The sequence below is a fragment of the Leptinotarsa decemlineata genome, unplaced genomic scaffold (genome assembly GCF_025532065.1).
Source record: "Leptinotarsa decemlineata unplaced genomic scaffold, Ldec_3_MD MMD2_tig00026314_RagTag_RagTag, whole genome shotgun sequence".
In the NCBI taxonomy this organism is placed as follows: domain Eukaryota; kingdom Metazoa; phylum Arthropoda; class Insecta; order Coleoptera; family Chrysomelidae; genus Leptinotarsa; species Leptinotarsa decemlineata.
Genome location: NW_027412684.1, coordinates 17989873 through 18012620, shown reverse-complemented (window position 1 = coordinate 18012620; position 22748 = coordinate 17989873). Strand labels below are relative to the sequence as shown.

Genomic DNA, 22748 nt, shown 5'->3' with positions numbered 1-22748 from the left:
TTCAAATTAGTTTACTTATTCTGACTATTATTTTCGATCCCTTTGCTAATTTTTGGGAAACGTTAACTTAGGAAGAATCTTCGTGATTCTTCGAATTTAGGAAATTCAATTCATAATTTATTGCTTACTTCAACAATTCTTAGACAATCCTGAATACAAGTTGTTGAAAAAACTCAAGGATATATGAAATAATCTGTGAGTACTGTGACAAACAATACATCGGTTAGACATACGGTTTCAAAGAACACGCAGCACATATCTGGTTCCGGAGACCAGAAAAATCTGGTGTCACTAACGCTTAAAATACAGAAAACGAAAATATAATAAATATAAACTACTTTTTCACATTCAGGTACTCTGATCGACTGTTTATCGTTCAAGTAGCGCCACCATCGGCGTTTTTTGGCGCTCATGTATTCAAAACGCATTCGTCTGTAATTCAAATACATTCATTCTGGCGTTGAAACGATGACGCCACATCAACTATGATTTGAAACGTATTCATGATGATCCTTAGACAATGGCGCAGTAGTGGCTTCGAAAAACTATAAAATTCGAATGTTCAAATATTGAATGAACCAAACCCATTGAAAAAAGTATGGACACAAAATGAAGGATGACTAGCTCTTCTCTGAACGATAATACTGCACTACCTATGGAACAGTATAGGCTGTTCACGTTAAGAAGAGAATGACGTCATTTTTGGTAATTTTGTTTATCCAACATAACAACGTTAAAATTCCCACTGAAATGCGTTCAACAGCAATGAAACTAGTAACATTTCATTTTGTAAGTTGCTCAACTGATAGTAAAATTTCAGACGTCAAATCATAAAAAACTCGAAAACTGTCAGACTTTCTTTTCTTTTCAGAACCAATCTATTCTTTTGATAAGACCTGCGTATATTCAATATGCCTAAAGCATTGTCGAAATAATCCCAACAAATACTTAAAGTAAGTAAGGATAATAGCAATAAAACATATCAACAGTACAAAAAAATTTGAAAGTTCGAAATAGTGCACATTTTGGCAACGCCACAACTTGTCATCTTGTGACGTCATTCTCTTCTTAACGTGAACAACCTATAAGAACATGAAATAGCACATACAAATAGAGTATTTCAGTGACATTGAAAATTTGATAGTAACCAACGATTAAGTAACTGACGCTAGAATAATTTGGTACTGACTGACTAGGGGAAAAGAGCTGGTCATTATAGCGCCATCTTATGGAGGTTGGGACCATTAAAAACACTAAGGAGTGTCTACAAAACCGGCAACTTCAAATCAATTCAAGAGTGACTATGAAATCGTCAAAGTTTCAAATAACTGTGGAAATCACCGCCAGGGGAAAAATGAAGGTCACTATTAGATTTCTTGTCGAAAAAGTCTTGATCTTCAAAGGTAAATATTCTGTCCCTTTGAACTTTTTACCCACTGATCATGAATCTGTTTCAAGGGCGAAAGTTAACATGGCAATAAAAGAAATTATTTCTTAATGGAAACTTTTGTGTTGACCAAAAAATAAGAAGTCACAGAACTACATTATATTACAAAATCCACTAAACATTAGAGAAATTTAACCTGAACTACATTTCGTTATAAAACAGTGTCCTTACAATCAAGTAACTGCCAAAAAAAAATTTCCACGTCATTTACTCCGTACTTTTGAGAATCTTCTCGTCAGAAGTATTCCCCTGTCCGTCGGGAGCCGGCCGACAGTCTGAAAAATCCGTGATCAAACTGGTATCGCTGGTCGCAGTGAGGGGTGTCTCTGTTTTAGGGCTGTCCGTAGTTTCGATATACGCGGATTCAGCGTACAGCTGCTGGAACTTGACAGGGTTGAACCCCAAGGACGACTGGATGTTGGGGCGTGACGAGCAATCCAACTCCTTCAAGATGGCTTCCGTGTCAATGTTCGTTCCGCTGTTCTCCTTGCTGAAGGAACATCCCGAAACATAACGATTGCTGAACGTGTTGTTCACGTCAACTGACAACAGGGTCAGTTTCTCCAGGAGGGTGTTGATGTGTTTCTTACCTTCTATTAGTTGGCGGTCTAGAGATATTTCTTTGGATGGCTCTGGAAAGGTAAAAGTCCTTGAAAAAATATGTCGAAGGATTTCAAAATATAATAACAAACTCAATTTGACTTGGATGATTGAATGCACATAGTGTATAAAACAAAGAACATTTGAAATTCTCAGGTTTATTTTCAGCTTTTTTTCACAAGTTTTATATACTTCAGTTGTATCAAAAAAAGTGATATTGTCACAAATATTTTTTTTCTTGAATGAGAACTATAATCCAGGAGAGTCTCAAAACTATTGACAGAAAATAAAAACTCTGGTCCCAAGATGAACCCATAAATGAAAATTTGTGAACCACATCACTTTAGAATGTATAAATGTCATTTCATAAAAAATAAAGAATAGAGAAAATAACTTTTGTATAATTTCTACCAAGATTTTCATTTGTTACGACCAGTTTTGGTTTAATAAACCATTTTCAAGTAAACTGACACAGTTTGACAAACAAATCCTTAAATTTACAATAATATAGTCAATTTAGGTGCTTGGTGTAGTAATGAATATTAATGGAATTTTTTCCAAACACCGAACCGTTATTTCAACACCTTGACACGTGTTTCGATCACCAAGTGATTATCTTCAAGATCTTTCTCTTGAAGTTGTATATAATAAAAACAGTTATTAGTTTCAACAAGCATGTTTAATTAAATATCCAAACGCACGCCACTGCACGTGGCGAACCCACATAAAATTTTTCGTTTGCAATACAAAAATAGGGCGGAACCAGTAAAATATTATAGAACCGGTTATACCAGCTGTGGCAAATCATAAGAAAATCACAAAATTTTGTTTTAGTTTAGCATTTATTACTTTTTTTTATTAAGAAACATCTAAATCAATAATAAATATGATAAACTGATAAGAAATCTTAAAAGTTCAGTGTAAAGGCTGTCGAGAACAAAAAAACTCTGCCTATATTATTGGAAATAATATAATAGTGAATTAGTCCAATGGCTACTAGTTGAAAAAACCACGTCTAAACCAGCGCTTGTTCTAATTCGTCATGATAAGTTTCTGCCTGCATTTTCAATTATCTTTAAAACATACTGAATGTGCCTTTTATTAGAAGATACAAAGGTTCAGCCATCTTCAAATCACGTTTGATGAATTTTAGTATATCTTTAGTAATCTTTGTCCAATTATTCTTTCCCGACTAGGTTGACACAAAGATAGATGCTTGATAAAAGCATGATCACCACGCACATTTGCACCTATTGAGTAATATAAACAAGCCTCCTTAAGCTGGCCAATCAGATTCAACTGCAATCGGCTGGCGGAGTATCAGAGTGGTAAGTTACATTATAACAGTGTGGTGGGTACATATACGGTATTTCAAAGTTTGAAATTTTTGAAATGTCAAGTACTGATACGGGTGAAGAAACTGCTAATTTGTGTCTCTACACTCCACCTAAAAAATTTTCACATTCCCAGTAGCACATAAAAAAAAATCGGTCGTTCCTTAGTGCGACTCTGTACAAGCAACCTTTTCTGGGAGATCACGTGCACTATGCATGATGTTTTGTGCAGAAACAATTATAAATTTCTAGTGTGTAAGAAATTTTTAATTTCAATCTTACTTATGATACGTACAATAATTTGTTACAGATGTCAATAATGCTGCAACTCATTTTGATCGAAAAAAATAATCATAAAACAAATATATCAAACTTGAGCATATATACATATAAATTATTCTCGAAAAAAAATACCTACTAAAAATAAAATATCACTCTATTCATCATCGTCATCGCTTTCTATCACCCTACTCCTTTTAACAGGTTTCCCAGAATCAGAATCGGGCGATCTGACCCTTTTCTGAATAGAACCAACATCATCATCGCTGTCCGATTCCAGAACATTCATATTCTTTCCAGCAACAGTATCACCATTGATAACATTAGCAGTCTCTTTGGTCCCTTCATCTTCACTATCGGTCTCAATACTGTTTCTGGGATTCACAGCAGACTGACTAGAGCGCTTTTGTCCTGGTTCTTCATCACTTTCCGACAGAATATTCTTACTGGTGCTGGGGAGGCTTTTGTCGAGAGGTTCCTGATCCTCGATGATATTCGACCCAGGATGTTCATCTTCGCTCTCACTTAAGTTTTTAGTGATTCTCTTCCTGGCACCCTTATATTTTGATACCTCTGGATGATCATCAACTGGTTCATTGGAGCTATCTTTCGCCGCTTGCTGCCCCTTATTTCTGTTCAGCACCTCCAGATAATCCTCTTCAGACTCGCTGCCTCCAGGGCCAGTTGCAGACCCATTTTCCTGAACCTCGAGAGTACCATCCAGAGCCCCTTGAATTAGTTCACACAAGCCTGTTAAAACATCCACAGGTATATCTCCTGGAATCCTCCAGTAAGCCTCCTGTTCGACGAAAGGTTCGCTTACACCGAAACCCTTCAACAACTTCTGGAAAGCTTCATGCTCCATCGCAGCTACCGCGTAGTCCATAATGGGTACTAGGGGGATCCCAACATCATTTCCGTCTTCGTAGTCTTCAATAGCATCAGATAAGCTGTCTTTGAGCCACTCCAGGGCTTCTTGGTGCTGATGTTCAACATTCTCCAGCAGCAACTTGGCTAGTTCCGATCTAGGAGCTCTGACTGGGGGGCTCTTCTTCTTAACCTTGGCGGATTTTTTACTGGGACGCTTGACGGGGTTCTTAGCAAGTCTAGGAACTGAACGTGTAGAATCATCAGACCCCGCCTCACTGTCTGAAAACCCCTCGGAGCTCTGGCCTCCCTGCACGTTTGATTTCCTCTTCCCGGACTTGGCTCTCTTCTTGCGCAGCTCTTTCTTATCCTGCACCAATCCCATGACGAGCAGCTTCTCCACTACTCTATTCTTTGGCCTGACTATCTCCAATCTGGACATGATGCACCCCAAAGGGTCCATGGCGTCTTTGAACTCCTCATAGAGCTCCCGCAGTTGCGCCTCTTCCTCTGCGCCCCAGTTCTGCGGAGGTTTCATCCTCCCCACAGATTTTTTCTTTGGCTTGTAGTTGGCGAGGAGGTACAGTTCCTTGAGCTTCTTCAGGACAATCCTTCTGGACTTGGTGTTGTCTATGAGGTTGCTACAAATCCAATCGACGACATCTTCTTCGACTTGATTTTGCTGGTGCTCCATGAAAAGCCGGCGTAGCTCGTCTTCCTCTTCTTCGGACCAAGTTTTGCTGGCCGTTGAAGTCTTTTCGAACGTGCCATACCCGTTTTCGATCTCATATGCCTCTCTTTTTGCTGTCCAGAATACAGCCTCAAGGAAAACCAGCTCGTTGTTCTCAGCGACTTTGAAGAACTGTCTGAGGATGTAAGTAGCAAATTTGATAAGCTCCTTGTGCTGGGGCGCATCCTTCAACGACATAATTTTCTGGAAAGTGCGGAAAATACTCAGCTGGAAGACCATCACATACATTTTGCAATCGAATGCTATTCGGTGCAGTAGTTTGAGGATGCAGTGGTTTGTGTTGACGGAATTTGTTTCGAATGTTCTTAGTGCTAGACCACAGGCTTTGATTATTTTCGGGTGAGGGAGTCTCTTTATAAAATCATCGAAATTGAAATCAGTCTCGGAATATCTAGGTCCTCCCTCCTCCTCCTCTTCGTCATCATCTTCACTGTCATCGGAATTCTGTTGAGGAGGAGGAGGTTCAACGTTCCCTAATTCGGCGAAGAATATTTCTCTAAGAGCTAGAAACTCCTCCTCCGGAGTTATGGTACTGCTGCCGAAACTGTCGTTCTCCGGCCAGACCTCTCTAGCGGCTCGGATCAGGCCTATGGCGCTTTCGAATTCCCTGTCTCTCAACTTGGCTTGGATTTTTTTCATAGCATCCACCTAGAAGGGAACTCATTTACTCGTAAGTTAATGCTGTTTGTCAATATCTTTAGTACTACAAAGACAAGTGGTGTATAGTAGACGCCAACTAAAATGAGTCAGCGCAGAAACGTAAAATCGTTCAGTGTTGAAAGACTCCGCCCTCTCAAGTTATATTTCGCATTGTCAGTAGCACAAAAGCCAGAAGAAGAATAAATAGTCTTGCTAGGTGTTAAGTTGAGTCCTGAGTGAAGTTATCAAGTTAATAAGCCATCTTGTTTAGATTGAAAGGGTTATATTTTTAGGAGATTCCCACTTTTTTTTGTATCAAGATGGAGCAGTAGAATACCAAAAAACTTCCTTTCCCAAAAATTAACGAGCCAATTTCACAACTTTCAATTGAGTGAGAAAGTTGAGATTGATGATTTTGAAGATGTTCATCCTGTCATATTAAGGTTAGGAGATGATTCAAGCAACGAAAGTAACTTTTCTTCATCTTCAGAGGAAAAAAATTAAGCATCAAATTTTTTAGTATTCACCATAATTTGTATTGTTTTCAATGTTACTTTATTCTTACATTGTATTTTACTGTTTAGTGTATGTTCTATAAATGCAATTAAATATAGGGAGTTCCATAAGAAAAAATATAACTCCATTTTGATAAAAAAAAAGGATGAGGGAATCTTCCAAAGAAAGGAAGGAAGTAATCAATTTGACAATAAGTAACTCTATACATGGATGTGTAGATCATGCAAAGAAGTAACTTTCAGACACAAGAAAATCAGATATCATTCACATGAGTTCTACTTTAGATGAATGGTAACAAATTGCACTTACATGGAACACTGTCATCCTCACTGGTATACATCGATGTATATTCCACAACGAATGTTTGAAATACAAACTGACTAGAGAAAAGTAACTTCTGTATAATTCAGTGTTCATATAAAAGTATTTGTTTCGAAAGACTTTTTTTCTTTTGTGTAATTCAATGTTTATATGAAAGTAGCTGTTTCAGGAGGGCTTTCTTTCAGTTTGTGTCTGAAAGTTACTTCTTTGCATGATCTACACATCCATGTATACAGTTACTAATTTTCAAATTGATTACTTTCTTCCTTTCTTTGGAAGATTCCCTCATCTTTTTTTTTTTTTTTTTTTTTTTTTTTTTTTTTTTTTTTTTTTAAATTCAAAATTCATTATAGTAACTTTTTCCTGTAACGGAAGAGGTTTGGGACACCCTGTAGATCTGTTAGTGACCAATGTTTTGACGACCAATAAACTGAGTTTATTTTATATACACAATAATTTGTTATTTTTTTTCGATGCCACTGTACTACTGACATCAGTTTGTGTGACCAATACACGGGGCGGGTACAATTTGGTTTAAAAGCGCATCAAAATCTCATCTCAGTTGGCGTGGACTATACCAATCAATTCAAACATTTCTTCTGGATTTTGACAATTTATTTAAGATATTTCAAAACTAGCCCATCGAGGTAACTTTCAACTGTGAGAACCTTGTGGGGTACACCGTGAATCCAGAGAATTTAGGAAGTTGTAACAAATCCGCTTAATGTGAGTTTATGGTTCTAAATCAATTCAATAGATTTCCAGATTGGTTTCAATCAAGTTTGTTGTCCACAATTCCAAATTGACTTCAAATTGAGAGTGAAACATAGCAAACAGGAGACGACAGAAATATATTACAAGAAAATTTTCCCGTGCTAATTATAGTGCAGTCTTATCTCATATACGAAGGTAATCTGAAAAGTTTCATCGTCTTTCAAGCTCTTACTGTCACGTTCAAATTCAGTTGTCTAAAATTTCACTGTGATGAATTATGATCCAACTCATCTTTGACTTGCGTAGGCGTTTTGCCCTTCAAAAACAAATATTCAATGACAACTTGATACTCGATTTCAGACCATCAGCATATGTTAAAGTAAACAACATAAAGTACTAAATCGAAATAACTTCAAACAAAAATTCCAACAGCTGATAAACAGCCACGATATAAATAGCTTTGAAAAACTATCAACAGCCATACAGGTTTGTAAAAAAGAATCAACAACTCAATATGAAATAGAATATGAAGAAGGTAAGGATTGGATTACAAGGGAATTTCCAGAATTGATAAAAAACCGTGATGAATTATATTCAGAAAAAATAAAACATCCAAATATTGTAGAAAAAAAAAACGTAAAAAACTGAAACAGGAATACTTTGAAAAGAAATGGAGCAATACAGGCAATAACCAGAAAAAGCAATGGAAACTCATCAATAATCTTATTAAAGGCAATAGCCAAAGTAATCAAATAACTAATTTGGAAATTGAGGGACAAATTCTTGATAATCCCAAAAATATAGCTAAAAAAATGAACAAATATTTCGTTGATATTGGTAAATCAATAATGAATAGTGTAAACCTGCAAACAGCGTCATCCACTGAGTTTGAGGAAATCATAAGTGATTGTTCAATGTACCTATACAATACGAACTGCCAAGAAGTTCAGGAAAAATTATATAAGTTGAATAAAAATGCAGCACCTGGTTATGATAACATAAATACTAACGATCTTTCAACACTCAGGGATTATATTATACCTATTTTAGTCAAATTAATAAATGAACCTTTCAAACAAGGTATATTCCCAGATATTCTCAAAGTCACAAGGTAACACCTATACACAAGTCAGGACCAAATAACATTATTGATAACTATAGACCTATTTCAGTAGTTCCGACTCCGTCAAAAGTAATAGAAGTTATTTTAAAGAAACGTATTATCAATTACATTGATTTCTCTATATTACTTGAAAAAGTTGAAGAAATGGGAATAAGAGGAAATGCTCTCTCTTTACTAAAAACATACCTTCTAGATCGCAAACAGTTCACAATGGTTGATGGCATTTCAAGCCAAACTGAAACTACCAAAGCAGGTGTGCCCCAAGGCTCAGTCCTTGGACCCCTACTCTATACATTACATGTTCTGTCATTGAAAACGGCTAACATTATAAGTAGATACTTTAAATACCGACCTTGAAAGGTATCACAGATGGCTTGCAAAAAATTAACTTCAGATCAATGTAAAGAAGACTACTTTTAGAATCTTCTCTCAGAAAAACATGAAACAACAGGACATCACAGTGGAGACAGGAGGCAAAGAAATAACGAGAGTCCATAATATCAAATATCTGGGATTAATAGTTGATGAAAACCTTTGCTGGAATAACCATATCACCCATGTAGAAAAAAAAAGTAATTCCAATGGTTAGTGCCCTATATCGTTGTAGAATCTACTTACGCCCATCTTCACTCTATCAAATATACAGTGCATATTTTTTATCAATTTCAAGCTATTCAATTCCTATATGGGGTACATGTGGACAGACATTATTCAAAAAAGTAAAAATACTTCAAAACAAAGTCGTGAAAATGTTATTCAGGCTTGACTACAGAACCTCAGTTGATACTTTATACAGTGTAATCAAGATACTGCCTATTCAGGATGTTCTAGAAATCGAGCAAGGTAAATTTGCATACACATAAACAAGTCAAATAGATAGATAGATAGATATGTTTATTCATCACTGAAGTTTTACAAGATAAGCATATAAACTTGCCTCCCTAAAACTTATCGGACTAGTCAGACATACAACAAATACAATTAATATAAAAATAAAAGCATAAGCTACCCTATACCAATTTATATATACTATGAACAGAATGCTAAGAACTCGTCCATTGAATAAAAGGCATTTGAACATAAAAGATCAAACAATTTTGATTTAAATAATTTAAAGCTCTCAATTTCACCCATTAGTGTGACTGTGTGATTATAGCAAATAATTCCCTGATACATATATGAATTCTGTCCCAGTGATAAGCGAGAGAATGGCAAACGTATACAATTAGCGTTGCGTGTACTATAATTGTGGATCATAAAACCCCTCTCATGGCTGAAGTGCCTTTTTTTTACCTCAAGAGTTATTAAATATATATATATATATATATATATATATATATATATATATATATATATATATAAGCATGAAAGAGTTAGAATTCTCAAACGAACAAAGATTTCTCTACAGCTCTCTCGAGGGTTGGCTCTCACCATACATCTTAAAATTCTTTTCTGTATTATAAACACCTTTTGAATATGAGCAGAATTGCCCCAAACAATAAGACCATAACTCAGTGTGGACTGAACAAGACCATAATAAGCTAGCTTAAGAGTTTCCAGAGATACTGTTCCTTGTAGTTGTCGAATAACAAAGCAAACACTGCTTAGTTTGGATACAATATGATCTGTATGAACATTCCATGTGAGCTTCTGATCTATGTATACTCCAAGGAATTTACAATATTTTACTTGCTCTATGGACCTATGATCCATTCTTATTAATGGACTATGGTCAAGACTGATATTTTGTTGTTGAAATACCATAAAACAAGTTTCATTGATGTTGACTGATAATCCATTATTCTCGCACCATTGTTGGAATTCGCGCGCACATGTATTGCTAGTTGTAACAGTGCCTGCTAGAGATTTTTCAGCCACCAGCTGGTTTGTATCATCTGCATAGATAATCATTTTGTTATGAGATGTACATGAATATATAATATCATTAATGAAAGCAATAAATAGTGAAGGACCTAAAATAGAGCCTTGAGGTACACCAGTTGTTACTTTTAATCGGTTAGATTTCACTTTGTCTATAACCACTATCTGTGACCTATCCTTTAAATAGGATTCTATCCAAGTGTTGGCCACTCCTCGAATACCTATCCTATAAAGTTTCTCTATTAATAATCTGTGATCTATAGTATCAAAAGCCCTACTAAGGTCATAATAAACGGCTATTGGATTTTGTTTTTCATTCAAGCAGTAATAAATATGGTTACATAATTCTTTTATAGCAGTTTCTGTAGATTTTTTATGCCTGAAGCCATGCTGACAATTTAGAATAAGATTATTTTGTTCTATAAAATTGCTTAACCGTGTATTGTAACTGCTTTCGAGGACTTTCGCGAATTGAGATTGTATACACATGTTTCTATAACTTCCGACGTCATTTCTAGATCCCTTACCCTTAAATATTGGCACAGACTTTGAGGTTTTGAGAACTTCTGGATATTTTCCTTTTTCATAGGATTTATTAATTATGAAAGATAGTGCATTACATATTATATCACTGACAAATTTAAGAGTAACCCCAGAAATATCATCAATTCCTGCAGAAGGTTTCTTAGTTGTTTTTTTTATAATGTCTTCGATTTCAGGTGGACTTGTCGGATACAGAAACATTGTGTTATAAGAAAAGGGGGAGAATTTATGGTTGTTCAGATCTGGTTTTGTATTTACCACATTCATGAAAAACTCATTGAAGTAATTACCTATTTTGAATTTATCATTTTCAAGTTTATCTTCTATATTTATTTGCAATGGTGTAACCGATATTGTGTTCTTTTGCTTCATTAATTATTTGCCAGCTTTCTTTAGATATATTACTGGTCTCAACAAGTCTTGCATCATTATATTCCAATTTAGCTTGCCGTACCTTATGTCTATAAATAACTTTTAAATTTCTGAACCGTTCTCGAATAACATCAATATTAGTAATTTTTGCAACTTTAGCCATTTCACATAAAGTTTGATGGAGCTCTTTTATTTCTGAAGTAAACCAAGGCTTCTTACGGTTTTTAAGGAATTTACGTTTTAGAGGAAAAGCCATTTGGAAATTATATTCGTAAGTGGCATAGAAGTTATTGAAAGCTTCATCAACCGTAGTAGAGTTATAAGTATCGTACCACTCTTCTGACAATAACAGATTTCTAAATGTTATCATATTAGCACCTGAGTAATCACGTGAGAATATTGTTTTTTTTATATTCTCCTTATTCACTGGTATTGAGAATGTACATGTTTGAAATGTGTGATCTGACAAATGTGTGTCTATAATATCGACTGAATTTATTGTAATGTTCGAGAATATGACATCGATACTTGTTGATGTTGTTCTTGTGATACGTGTCGGTTTATTAATGCAATTTTTCATGTCAAATTCTTGAAATAAATTCACTATTTTTTTCACATCCTTACCGTCAGTTAAAAAATTAACATTTATATCACCACATACAATATAATAATAATTTTTTTCATATATATGACACATCAGTTCATACATTTCATCAACAAAAATGTCAATATTACTATCTGGTGTTCTGTAGGCTACAATTATGTATAACTTAGTTTTTTCACTTTGGTTCTCTATTGTAGTTATAGTTATTTCAAAGTGTTTTTCAACACATTTTTCATACTTAAAAGGTTTTGCAATGTACTTAGTTTTGGCTACAATACAGACTCCTCCATGATTTTGATCTTTTCGACAGTAAAAATTTACAAGATTGTAGTCAGTAAATGTAAGACTCTTCATTTCAGATAATGCTAACCAGTGCTCACTAAAGCAAGCAATATCTATGTTATGTGCATCCATAAGAACCTCCAACTGATATTTTTTCTCCGATATACCTTGGATATTGAAGTTCAGGAGAGTGATAATATTCTGAGAAACTTTCTTATTGTTTGATATGAAAGGTTCTCCTTTTTTGACTTCTATTCCTTGATGGTTGATGATTTCACTTGGTCTAAAAAAGAGCTTGGTCTTTTTTCATCTTCCGTTCCAATAACATTTCTTGTCTGATACTTTTCGTGGTACTTACTAAAATTGAACCTTCTAAAATTCACTCCTTTTGGCCAGAATGTTGGTTTATAGAAAAGATCTTTGAACTTAAAGTCTCCAGCTACCAAGAAAGTTTTCAGTCTTCTTTCTTCTTTCAAATCCTTGACAATGAACTCCCCCTCGGGTTCCTTGGTTTTTTTTCCCAGAAATGTTAATATATCAGACTCATTTACGTTTTGCGATATTTTATAAAGGTACATCCATACTCTCTGCTTTCCTCCTTGAAATTTCTCTTCTTCTTCTGACTGTCCCACATTTCTCCTGAAAGATCGTTTTTTCCTTTGTATGTGCCACTCTCCTTCATCATTATCTTTTGGTTCCGTTATCTGTTCATTAGCCGAGTTTATATATTCCTTGTTTTCGGCGGTGGACTCCCCATTTAGTATGTCTTGAGCTCCCTCTTCTACAGTTGTGTTCTCTGGTATTGTGTTAACATTCCTCGTTCTATTTAATCTTTCACCATTATTTCTTATATTCCCAACTTGTTTCGTTTTATTGTTATTCTTTGCTGAGTTTGGGATTTCATTCCTTTTACCATTATTCTCTATTTGATTAGCGACTTTTCCCTCAATGCCATATGTTATTAGGGGAGGAGACAGGTTAATTGTGGGAGTTCCAGATCTATGTTTGGCTAACGCAGAACTAACTTCTTTGTTGGCCAACAAGTGTATCAGTTGAATATTTGTTTCTTTGAGAATATTTACTTGATTCTTTATTTCGTTAAGTTCCGTGATTATTTCAGATTTATCAGATTCATAGAATACAGAGGATTCCCGGTTAATAACTTCTCTTAAGATATTTTTAAGATCTTGTAAATCAAATTTATTGTCTGTGGGAGTTGTAGTTCTGCAATCCCCACAGAGGAAGATTAGTAACTTTCTCCCTTTCATTACAGCTGCTCTATATTCTGTTGTAGAGAGTCGGGCACATGATTGACATAATTTACAGTTACATCTGTCACAGATAGCCAACTGTTCATCCTTTGTTTCTTGAAAACTGCATTTAAAACAGTTCATTGTTGCTAAACTTGAGGTTCCTTACATTAGTTGCAGTAGACACTACCAAATGCTGAATAATTGTTTTTGGTTTTAATACACACCTCTTATCATAAAATGGTTTTTAAGGATATCTCCACTTTTTCAACAATCCGATTTCAGTTTATTTGCACACATAGATCAAAATTTTCTTCTTATCCAATCATTGTGGGTTAATAACTGCATTCTAAACGTGGAGTTTACACTTTCCTCTACACATTGATATAAGTTTGATGTTTATACACTTTTTTTTTCCCACTAAAAACAGTTTTATTTACACATACAAATACACACGACTAGCCGACTTTAAATGTCTTGCATAAAATAAAAATAAAAAATGTAATACCAACTTCACTTTCGTTAATCAGCTCCACGAATATAATACTCCTACCCATTATAATAGGTTCGTTCCAACCAGCGTCAGAAACAGTTTCTGACAGTCAGGATTCTGCGCAGTAATGTGATTGCGTTCCAACGTGAGTTTCCAACCATTAGTAAACTATCAGTTTTCTGTTCCATCCAAGATTCAAACCTGTTCGAAATCTATCAGAATGGTTTGAGGATTATCTTCTAACCATCAATCTGACGCATGCGTATTCCGTATTACTGTTTCTGTTTTATGTTCATGCAACTTACAAACAACATAACCTGCAAAAATTGTTATAAAATAAATTATGTATCTGCTGGCGCAGGAAAAATTAGGAATTCTTTAAGTGAACCTAAAATATGAACATCTTTAATTACACAAATTAATTATTGCGGTGACCTCCCAGTTCCATGTTTATTAGTAAATAGAATAGAGATATAAAATACTGCAACCTTATTTTACTCTCCAAAAATACACTTGATTAGATTTATTTTTAAAGAATTGAAGGGGTTATATTTTTAGGAGTGACATTCGTTGTGGAATGTTTGAAATACAAACTGAGTAGAGAAAAGTATCTTCTGTATAATTCAGTATTCATATAGAAGTACTTGTTTCGAAAGAATTTTTTTTTCTTTCGTGTAATTCAATGTTTATATGAAAGTAGCTGTTTCAGGAGGACATTCTTTCAGTTTGTGTCTGAAAGTTACTTCTTTGCATGATCTACACATCCATGTATAGAGTTATTTATTTTCAAATTGATTACTTCCTTCCTTTCTTCGGAAGATTCCCTCATCCTCTTTTTTTGTATCAAGATGGAGTAGTAGAAAGCCAAAAACTTTCTTTCCCAAATTATTTTTAAAGGTTATGTTGAAATTCCATGCCAAACTTCAGTTGAACTATCAGCTGTTCCAATCAGAAATTTCAAATTAATCAGAAACCAATATTTACCAGACATGCGCGTTGACAACGATTTACAAACAGTTGGAAATCTGTTTGTGACTCAAGGTTGGAACGAACCTAATGTCTTTTTAGAACCTGTACGTACTACTAATATTGGCTTAAGTAATCCCATTACACTATGCATGAAAACTTATAATTCTCTTTCCAGTGAAATAACAGATAGCCCTAATTTCAGTGTCTTTAAGAAAAAAATAAAGAGTTTTTATACTAGCATACTCAATGAAGGAACGGCTTACATCTATTTAATTCTCTGTATTAATTACTATTAAGTTTTTTATTTTATTCACATTTGTATTATGTATTCTTAAGTGAATCTTGATAATATTATTTTGTTGTACTGCATAAAGTATTATTATATTGTTTTTAGCTAGTTTTCCGAGACCAGCATGTTAGTGCTGTTTTGGATAACTTTTTTTTTGGATAGTGCTGCTATCTCAATTACTATTTGAAATGTTTATTGTAAACATGATTGCATTATCTGAATAAAGTTCTTTAAAAAAAAAAAGTTGGACTTCAAAAAAGCATGGCAATCCTCAGGGCTCCGTATCAAGTCCACTACTGTTCTTGACCTATATTAAAAATCTATGTAGTTTCATGAAACCAGCAAGATGTTCCTTGTTTGCAGATGATACGACTTCATTATGCTCTAGTAAAAACGCGAGATAGCAAAACATTAGTATTTAATTGGTTTGCTGCTAATAAGTTGACACTGAATGAAAATCAAACTCAAAATATAATTGTATCTTCCAATCTCAATATTCAACTTTCAAGGATTTTAGGGTTTGTCATTGATTATAGACTGAGCTGCTTTAATCATATCAAAGCTGTGACTAGCAAACTTTCTAATGTTTTGTTCGTTCTGAGACAATTAAATAATGTGGTTAGCTTGACGACACTCAAAAGATCTTACTATGGATCATTTCACTCAGTTATATCAAATGATATTCTGATTTGGAGTCATTCAAATAATTCCATTAGGTGCCAGAAGCCCGACAATATCAAAACTGTCAATGGCAATAAGATTTTCATTAATCCATTCTCTAGAAATAAACATTTTTCTCAAAAAATACATTTGCAATAGTCACCTCGATAGGCTAGTTTTGAAGAAAACCCAGAATGTTAAAAAAACTCTAAAATTATCATAATTACCTTTTGTTCGTCAATGGGCACTTCTGAAGCTGCATCAAAGGGCACTACATCTGTTAGAAAATCTCCCCCCGACTCCAAAACAGCTGAAAGCTGTGGACCCGTTTCGTCCCACTGCTTCTCCAACAAAGCCTCCATAGATTCCGGAACGACCTGAGCTTTAGACTTCTTCCTTTTCGCCTTCTTAGCCCTTACCTTCTTCTGCACCATAATACTCCCCTCCGTCTTGCAGAAACTCTCAAACATCTTCAGAAAAATATGCTGCGTCTCCAGCAAATCTTTCAGATACAAATCCGACATCTTCACCTCCTCGTAGTTCACGAGCAGGGTAAGTATAAACTCTCTGTACTCCGGCACGTAGAAGATGTTACTCTTTATAACTTTGGAAGCTTCGCGAACTGTGGCGTCAGAAGATTTGTCCATTGCGTAGAGAGTGTTTAGCAGCTCACAGTATGCCAGGAGCGCCTTGTGGAGCCTTTGAGACCAGAGAAGAATTTTTTTCTTGTCGGTTTGCATCAAATCGAAGTTGTGCTCGCTGCGTTGTTGGATGTAGTGAAACATCTGTATAGACATGGTCTCACTCACTAACTTTACTTCGAAGCGGTAGCTTCTGTTGAACGCCATGAAGAACTTAACGGCCCAGAAGTAGACAGACTCATCGTGGGATTCCCCGCCAGAGCGCACCAAGTTGTCTCTCACAGATCGCATGAGGGAGTTGTAAGCGCCGTAGAGAAACTCCACACAAAACTCCTTCAGTACCAGCCTGATCGAGAAGGCAGAACGGCGCTCCGTGGAGTTGAAAGTGACAGGGAGACGATTTTTCGGAGTTTTGGGCTTCCTCTTATCGGTATCAAAGTTCAGCGAGTCGAGCTTGTTGAGGGGTTTGTGGTAGATCAGTTCGTTGTCACTGATGGATTTCATGGACTTGACCACAAATGTTCCTCCGAATCTCGAATGCCTTGTGCCGGCATATATCTTGGTTTTCTGCTGCTTCTGGGTGGTTTCTCGATGCCTTATAGCTAGTAGCTCCGCCTCGTCTCGTATCTTCTCACTCTGGCTACGTACTAGAGCTGCGTTAGCAAGATCAGAAGGTTTCTGCTCCCGCAGCAGAAAAAATATAATTTCCAAGATATACATATAGTAAGCTTGTTCGTCTGCGGAACTGGTCATGAAGAGAATGATGTCCAACATACCTGACTTTTGCAGAGCCCATACTACCTGATCATGTAGGCTCGCATCGTTATCAGGTCTTCGCTCCGAGGCGTCAGCTGGTACGAACAAAACATTCCGTACAAGAATCAATATCCTCTCGATTTTCACTCCGTTCTCTTCACCCCTCTCAGCGTTATCGACTTCCAGTATCTTGCTCAACCTTGTGCTCAAGACTGCCCAAACTCCCTCTTCCGTGAAAGCTTCCTTGTAAGATTTCAAGTGGTCCTCCACTTGCATGTAAAAGTTACGGGTGCTTTTTTCTTTCGGTACCTCAAAATTCCAGAGCAGCAACGGCGGAGTGGTTAGGTTCATGATCAACCTTAGGAGCACGTCAAATAGGTCGTCCTCTTCATGATAGCTTTTTAGAAGGGGGAGTAGATCGGTTTGCAACACTTTGATTTGTCCCAGTTGTCTACGAATGTCGTGGTTTTCATCGTCTCTTCGTAAATAGCGGACGAGATCTTTTACCGTTTCTAAGCTGTTGGAATCGGCAAAATATTTATTTTGTGCAGCGTCGAAATAACCGAGTGCACTGCATGTGGCTGCTATTTCAGCAGATAGTAGCGAAGACATTTTTTTTCAGTCAGAAGTTTGTTTTCACTAGATGACTTAAAAAATCAATGAAAACACTTCACATACTTCCCTTCATGTTCTCAACATTTCTTTTGAACAATCAATTATTACTTCAAGCAGCGAATGTATTAGTATATCATATTAAAATATGAAGAATAACAAAAACAAATAGGTTAAAATTTGGTTAGAGCATCAAATTTCGCGCCATAAATCATGAAGCTTTCACAGCGTTGTCAAATCACGAATCTAGGTAGTTTTTATAGGCACAGAACGATTTAACCTCACAGCGCTTGTTAACTTGAAAAAAAATATATAAAATTCGTAACAAATGGCGACTTTTCAAGCATGAGAAAAATGTCATAGGAAGGCGAATCAACTAGAAAGAGGGTTACGGATAATTTTTACAAAAATAAAAACTGTTCAGATATAACAATGAAGTCTTTCAGTTTTTAACACAAATTTCGATATTGTCTTTTGAAAGTAATTTCCGATCAGCTGATAAACGCCAAAATAACTAGTAAAGATATAATCAAGTGAATGCCAAGTTTACTTGAAAATGGTTTAACAAATTGAAACCGGTCGTAACAAATAGAAACTAGACAAAAATCATTTTCTTTATCCTATATTCAATTTGAATTTCTACAAAATAAATATGTCATCAATCGAACAAGTTAAAAACTTTATTTCTGAATCACAAAATATGTTATTTTAGAGAGGATAGTATCCGATGAAGCCATTACCAGTACAGAAAAAATGTACATTTTGAATCGACAAGTTTCTAGGTTGCTGCAAAAATTTATAAAAATAGTATTTGCCTTAAATTTTCATAAGTTCTGTGAACAAATCTTCGCCTCACGAGATCAATTTGACTTTGAGATTAATGGTACTGCAAATGCAGTGACAAACCAGATCAATCTAGTCTTTGTAAGCACATACTCTGTTGAACATGCGTATAAATACATTTTCAATGTAAATATGTATTATGATTTATTGGTTGCGATAACTGAAAAATCGACGGAATGAAAAAAAAGAAAATCCCCATATGAACAAATAGGATAAAACAATATTTCCCCGAAATATTGTTTTATCCTATTTGTTTAATTGTGAAACTAGATGTAGTGTTCGTGAATATACTGTTAGGATTTGTGTAAGGCCATAAGCATCGACTCTGTTGGCTACAGACGCTAGAGCTCTCTCTCGAACACAGAACACATAAAACATAGGCATTGCCACAGAACCAAAATCTCAGTTTGAATTAGTACTTTGCAGCGTTGCCAAATACAATATTTTTTCTTTGACTCGAATACTTTTTTCCAGTTGCTTATTCAAGCCTCAAAAGTCAATTTTTCGCAATAAATACAAAAACAGTATATTGTACTCACCGCCATCTTCCTTCACGGAATGTCCTCCGACGGATTCTTCCGTAGACATTCCACACGCGCTCTCCAAACTACAGTTGGACTCAGCTCCTTTATCATTTTCCATCTCCATCAAACTGTCCTCGTCGTTATGGCCCGCAGCCTTCAGCAGAGAGCTCAAATCCCCCTCGGGGCCTTTCCCCTCGCTTGTCTCCCCAACGTCCCTCCCCAAACTCAACTTCCGAGCCTCCTCTTCAAAATCCACCAAGTCAAAGTCCTCTTCGACGCAGAGAGTGTTGATGTCCCTTTCGAATTCGTCAGTGAATCCGTTGCTAGAGTCTGAGTCGTCGTTTGTGACGGTCGAAAGTCGAGATCGCAGTCTCTGCGTTATTTCGTCCAGTTCGGTGAATTTTCTCTTGAGGACCCTTGACAACGACTCAGGCGGTTCGTCTGGGAAGAGAGCTTCAGCGACTGATTCAAAGTTATCCGGGACGAACTCTAGATCTAGGTAGCGGGTTTTTATGGTTTTGTATTTCGTCAAGTCGTCTAGAGGCGTGACGTGAATCTATAAAGATAAGTTGCAAATGTGCTATATGGGTTTTGTCAATACAATAAAGCAAAACTAGAAAAAATTCTCAGGAATACCACAATGATATGCCTCCTCTGTCGTAAATTCGAGTATAAAGTCGAAATTTCTAGTTTGAAGTCGTAATTTCGCATTTTAATAAGTTATTTGGAGTTTGCAGTCGTAAATTCGAGTTGGAAGTCGTAATTGAAATTAAAATTTCGAGATTGAATAAGAAAATTCGAGTTCAAAGTCATAATTTCTGGTTTCAAGTCGTAATTTTGAATTTTATGTCGTAATTTATAGTTTTAAGTCGCAATTTCGAAATTAAAGTCGTAATTTGGTGTTTCAAGTCATAATTTGGAGTTTGAATGCCGTAATGAGAAGTTTAAAGGCTGTAATGCGTGGTTGCTGGGTTTAAAGGCCGTAAATTTGAGTTTAAAGGCAGTAATTTGTAGTTTTAAGGCGGTAATTTGGAGTTTTAAGGCGGTAATTTGGAGTTTAAAGTCATAAATTCAAGTATGGAGTCAACATTTCTAGTTTAGAGTCGTAAATTCTAGTTTTAAGTAGTAAATTCTAATTTAAAGTCGTAATTTCAAATGTAAAGTTGTAATTTCAAATTTAAAGTAGTAATTTGTCGTTGAAAGTCGTAATTTGGAGTTCAAAGTTGTATTTTTGAGTTAAAAGTCGCAATTTCGAGTTAAAAGTCGCAATTTCGAGTTTTCAGTCGTGAATTCGAGTTCAAAGTCGAAATTAAAATCGAAACTACGATATTGAATCAGGAAAAATTGAGTTTGAAGTCGTAAATTCTAGTATAACGTCGTAATTTGGAGTTTAAAGTAGTAATTTGGAGTTTGAAGTCGTAATTTGGAGTTTAAAGTCGTAATTTGGAGTTTAAAGTCGTAATTTGGTGTTTTAAATCGCAATTTGGAGTTCAAAGTTGTATTTTTGAGTTAAAAGTCGCAATTTCTAGTTAAAAGTCGCAATTTCAAGTTTTCAGTCGTGAATTCCAGTTCAAAGTCGAAATTAAAATCGAAACTTCAAAGTCGTAATTTCAAGTTTGCATTAGTAATTTGGAGTTTAAAGTCGTAATTTCGAGTTTAAAGTCGTAATTTCGAGTTTAAAGTCGTAATTTCGAGTTTAAAGTCGTAATTTCGAGTTTAAAGTCGTAATTTCGAGTTTAAAGTCATAATTTCGAGTTTAAAGTCGTAATTTCGAGTTTAAAGTCGTAATTTCGAGTTTAAAGTCTTAATTTCGAGTTAAATATTGTAATTTCGAAATTAAATCAAAATTAAGGCAAAAATTTCGAGTTTAAAGTCGTAATTTGGAGTTCAAAGTTGTATTTTTGAGTTAAAAGTGGCAATTTCGAGTTTTCAGTCGTGAATTCGATTTCAAAGTCGAAATTAAAATCGAAACTTCGATACTGAATCAGAAAAATTGAGTTTAAAATCGTAAATTCTAGTTTAACGTCGTAATTAGAAGTTTAACGTCGTAATTTGGAGTTTAAAGTCGTAATTTGGATTTTAAAGTCGTAATTTGGAGTTTAAAGTCGTAATTTGGAGTTTGACGTCGTAATTTGGAGTTTAAAGTCGTAATTTGGAGTTTAAAGTCGTAATTTGGAGTTTAAAGTCGTAATTTGGAGTTCAAAATTGTATTTTTGAGTTAAAAGTCGCAATTTCGAGTTTTCAGTCGTGAATTCCAGTTCAAAGTCGAAATTAAAATCGAAACTTCAAAGTCGTAATTTCAAGTTTGCATTAGTAATTTGGAGTTTAAAGTCGTAATTTCGAGTTTAAAGTCGTAATTTCGAGTTTAAAGTCGTAATTTCAAGTTTAAAGTCGTAATTTTGAGTTTAAAGTATTAATTTCAAGTTAAATATCGTAATTTCGAAATTAAATCGAAATTAAGGAAAACATTTCGAGTCTTAAGGTCGTACTTTCCAGTGAAAAGTAGAGAAAAAATCATCGAATAGACTATATAGAAATACCAGTTTCATAACTACTCACTAAACCATTATAATGAATATATTTCATTTGGTATTTTATAAGAATTCTTGTCTTTATTTACATGAGAACAGATAGACCTAGGATTATTTGATATGTTCATCTTCAAATGATTTATGTAATTGTTGTAACAGTTTTGAGGGATCAATTTACATTTTATTTCTCAGGCAAGAAAACGCGGTATAACTTCTTCAAGCCTGGATTGTTCAAATTGTTTTCGTTCACCATTCATTTCATTCAGTTTGCATTATTCCTACTCACATTGATTTGACCATGACATTTCCCTGAAAAGTCGACGATATTAAACCATCCTTGAACATTGGAAAATCCCGACAGGAGTACGGTCAAATCTACCGCAGCAAAACCCAGAACAGTATCGACTTGCATGTTGGGAGAACTCGCTGTGTTGTAGTTCCGCCTCCACACTTTGAATATCAAGCGTTTCTGACTCTAAAATAAAATCGAATGTGAAACGAACGTTCCGGACCAAGTACAAATTTGTGCACTCACATTTGTTAGTAAATCCACTGGCAGCAAGACGTCCTGTTTAAAATTCCAAGTGGGACTCGTACTGTTGGGAACGGTTGGGGTAACTTTAATCCCTTGGTCAGATATTGTTTCGAAACTAACGTAGCAGCTGGGAAGGATGCTGTCTTCGCTCTTGGAGCACCTGCTGCGAGACTTTCTCGATTTGCATTTTTTTCTGCTGGGTAGGTGATTGGCACTGTTTATCCCAATCGTTGCCTTGAAAGACTCTGAAACAAATTACTCTGATAAACATTTCACAATAGGAGGAGTAGAAATATTTCTGCAATTGTATTTTTCATGAATCTTTGTCTGAAAGGTTTTATATTTGTGTCCTGAAATAGGTGTTCATTTGAA

At 35.3% G+C, this 22748-nt stretch overlaps 1 protein-coding gene and 1 long non-coding RNA gene across 3 annotated transcripts; one reads left to right on the top strand and one right to left on the bottom strand.

The window, feature by feature from the left end:
* Positions 1-856: 856 nt before the first annotated feature.
* Positions 857-2079, top strand: LOC141485311 (uncharacterized). The gene is made up of 2 exons (XR_012467140.1): positions 857-1403; positions 1459-2079. It is a non-coding gene; the product is annotated as an uncharacterized lncRNA (long non-coding RNA).
* Positions 1941-18184, bottom strand: timeout (circadian regulator timeout). 2 transcript variants are annotated; one of them, XM_074181776.1, is made up of 3 exons: positions 16162-18184; positions 3800-5926; positions 1941-2079 (listed from the first exon to the last, which is right to left on the bottom strand). In XM_074181776.1, the coding sequence occupies exons 1-2, from the start codon at positions 17941-17943 to the stop codon at positions 3818-3820; spliced, it is 3891 nt and encodes a 1296-aa protein (XP_074037877.1). In that variant the 5' UTR covers positions 17944-18184; the 3' UTR covers positions 1941-2079; positions 3800-3817. The 2 variants fall into 2 exon arrangements, with proteins under 2 accessions (XP_074037877.1, XP_074037876.1); XM_074181775.1 differs by having other exon boundaries at positions 1950-2079; positions 3796-5926.
* Positions 18185-22748: the final 4564 nt, after the last annotated feature.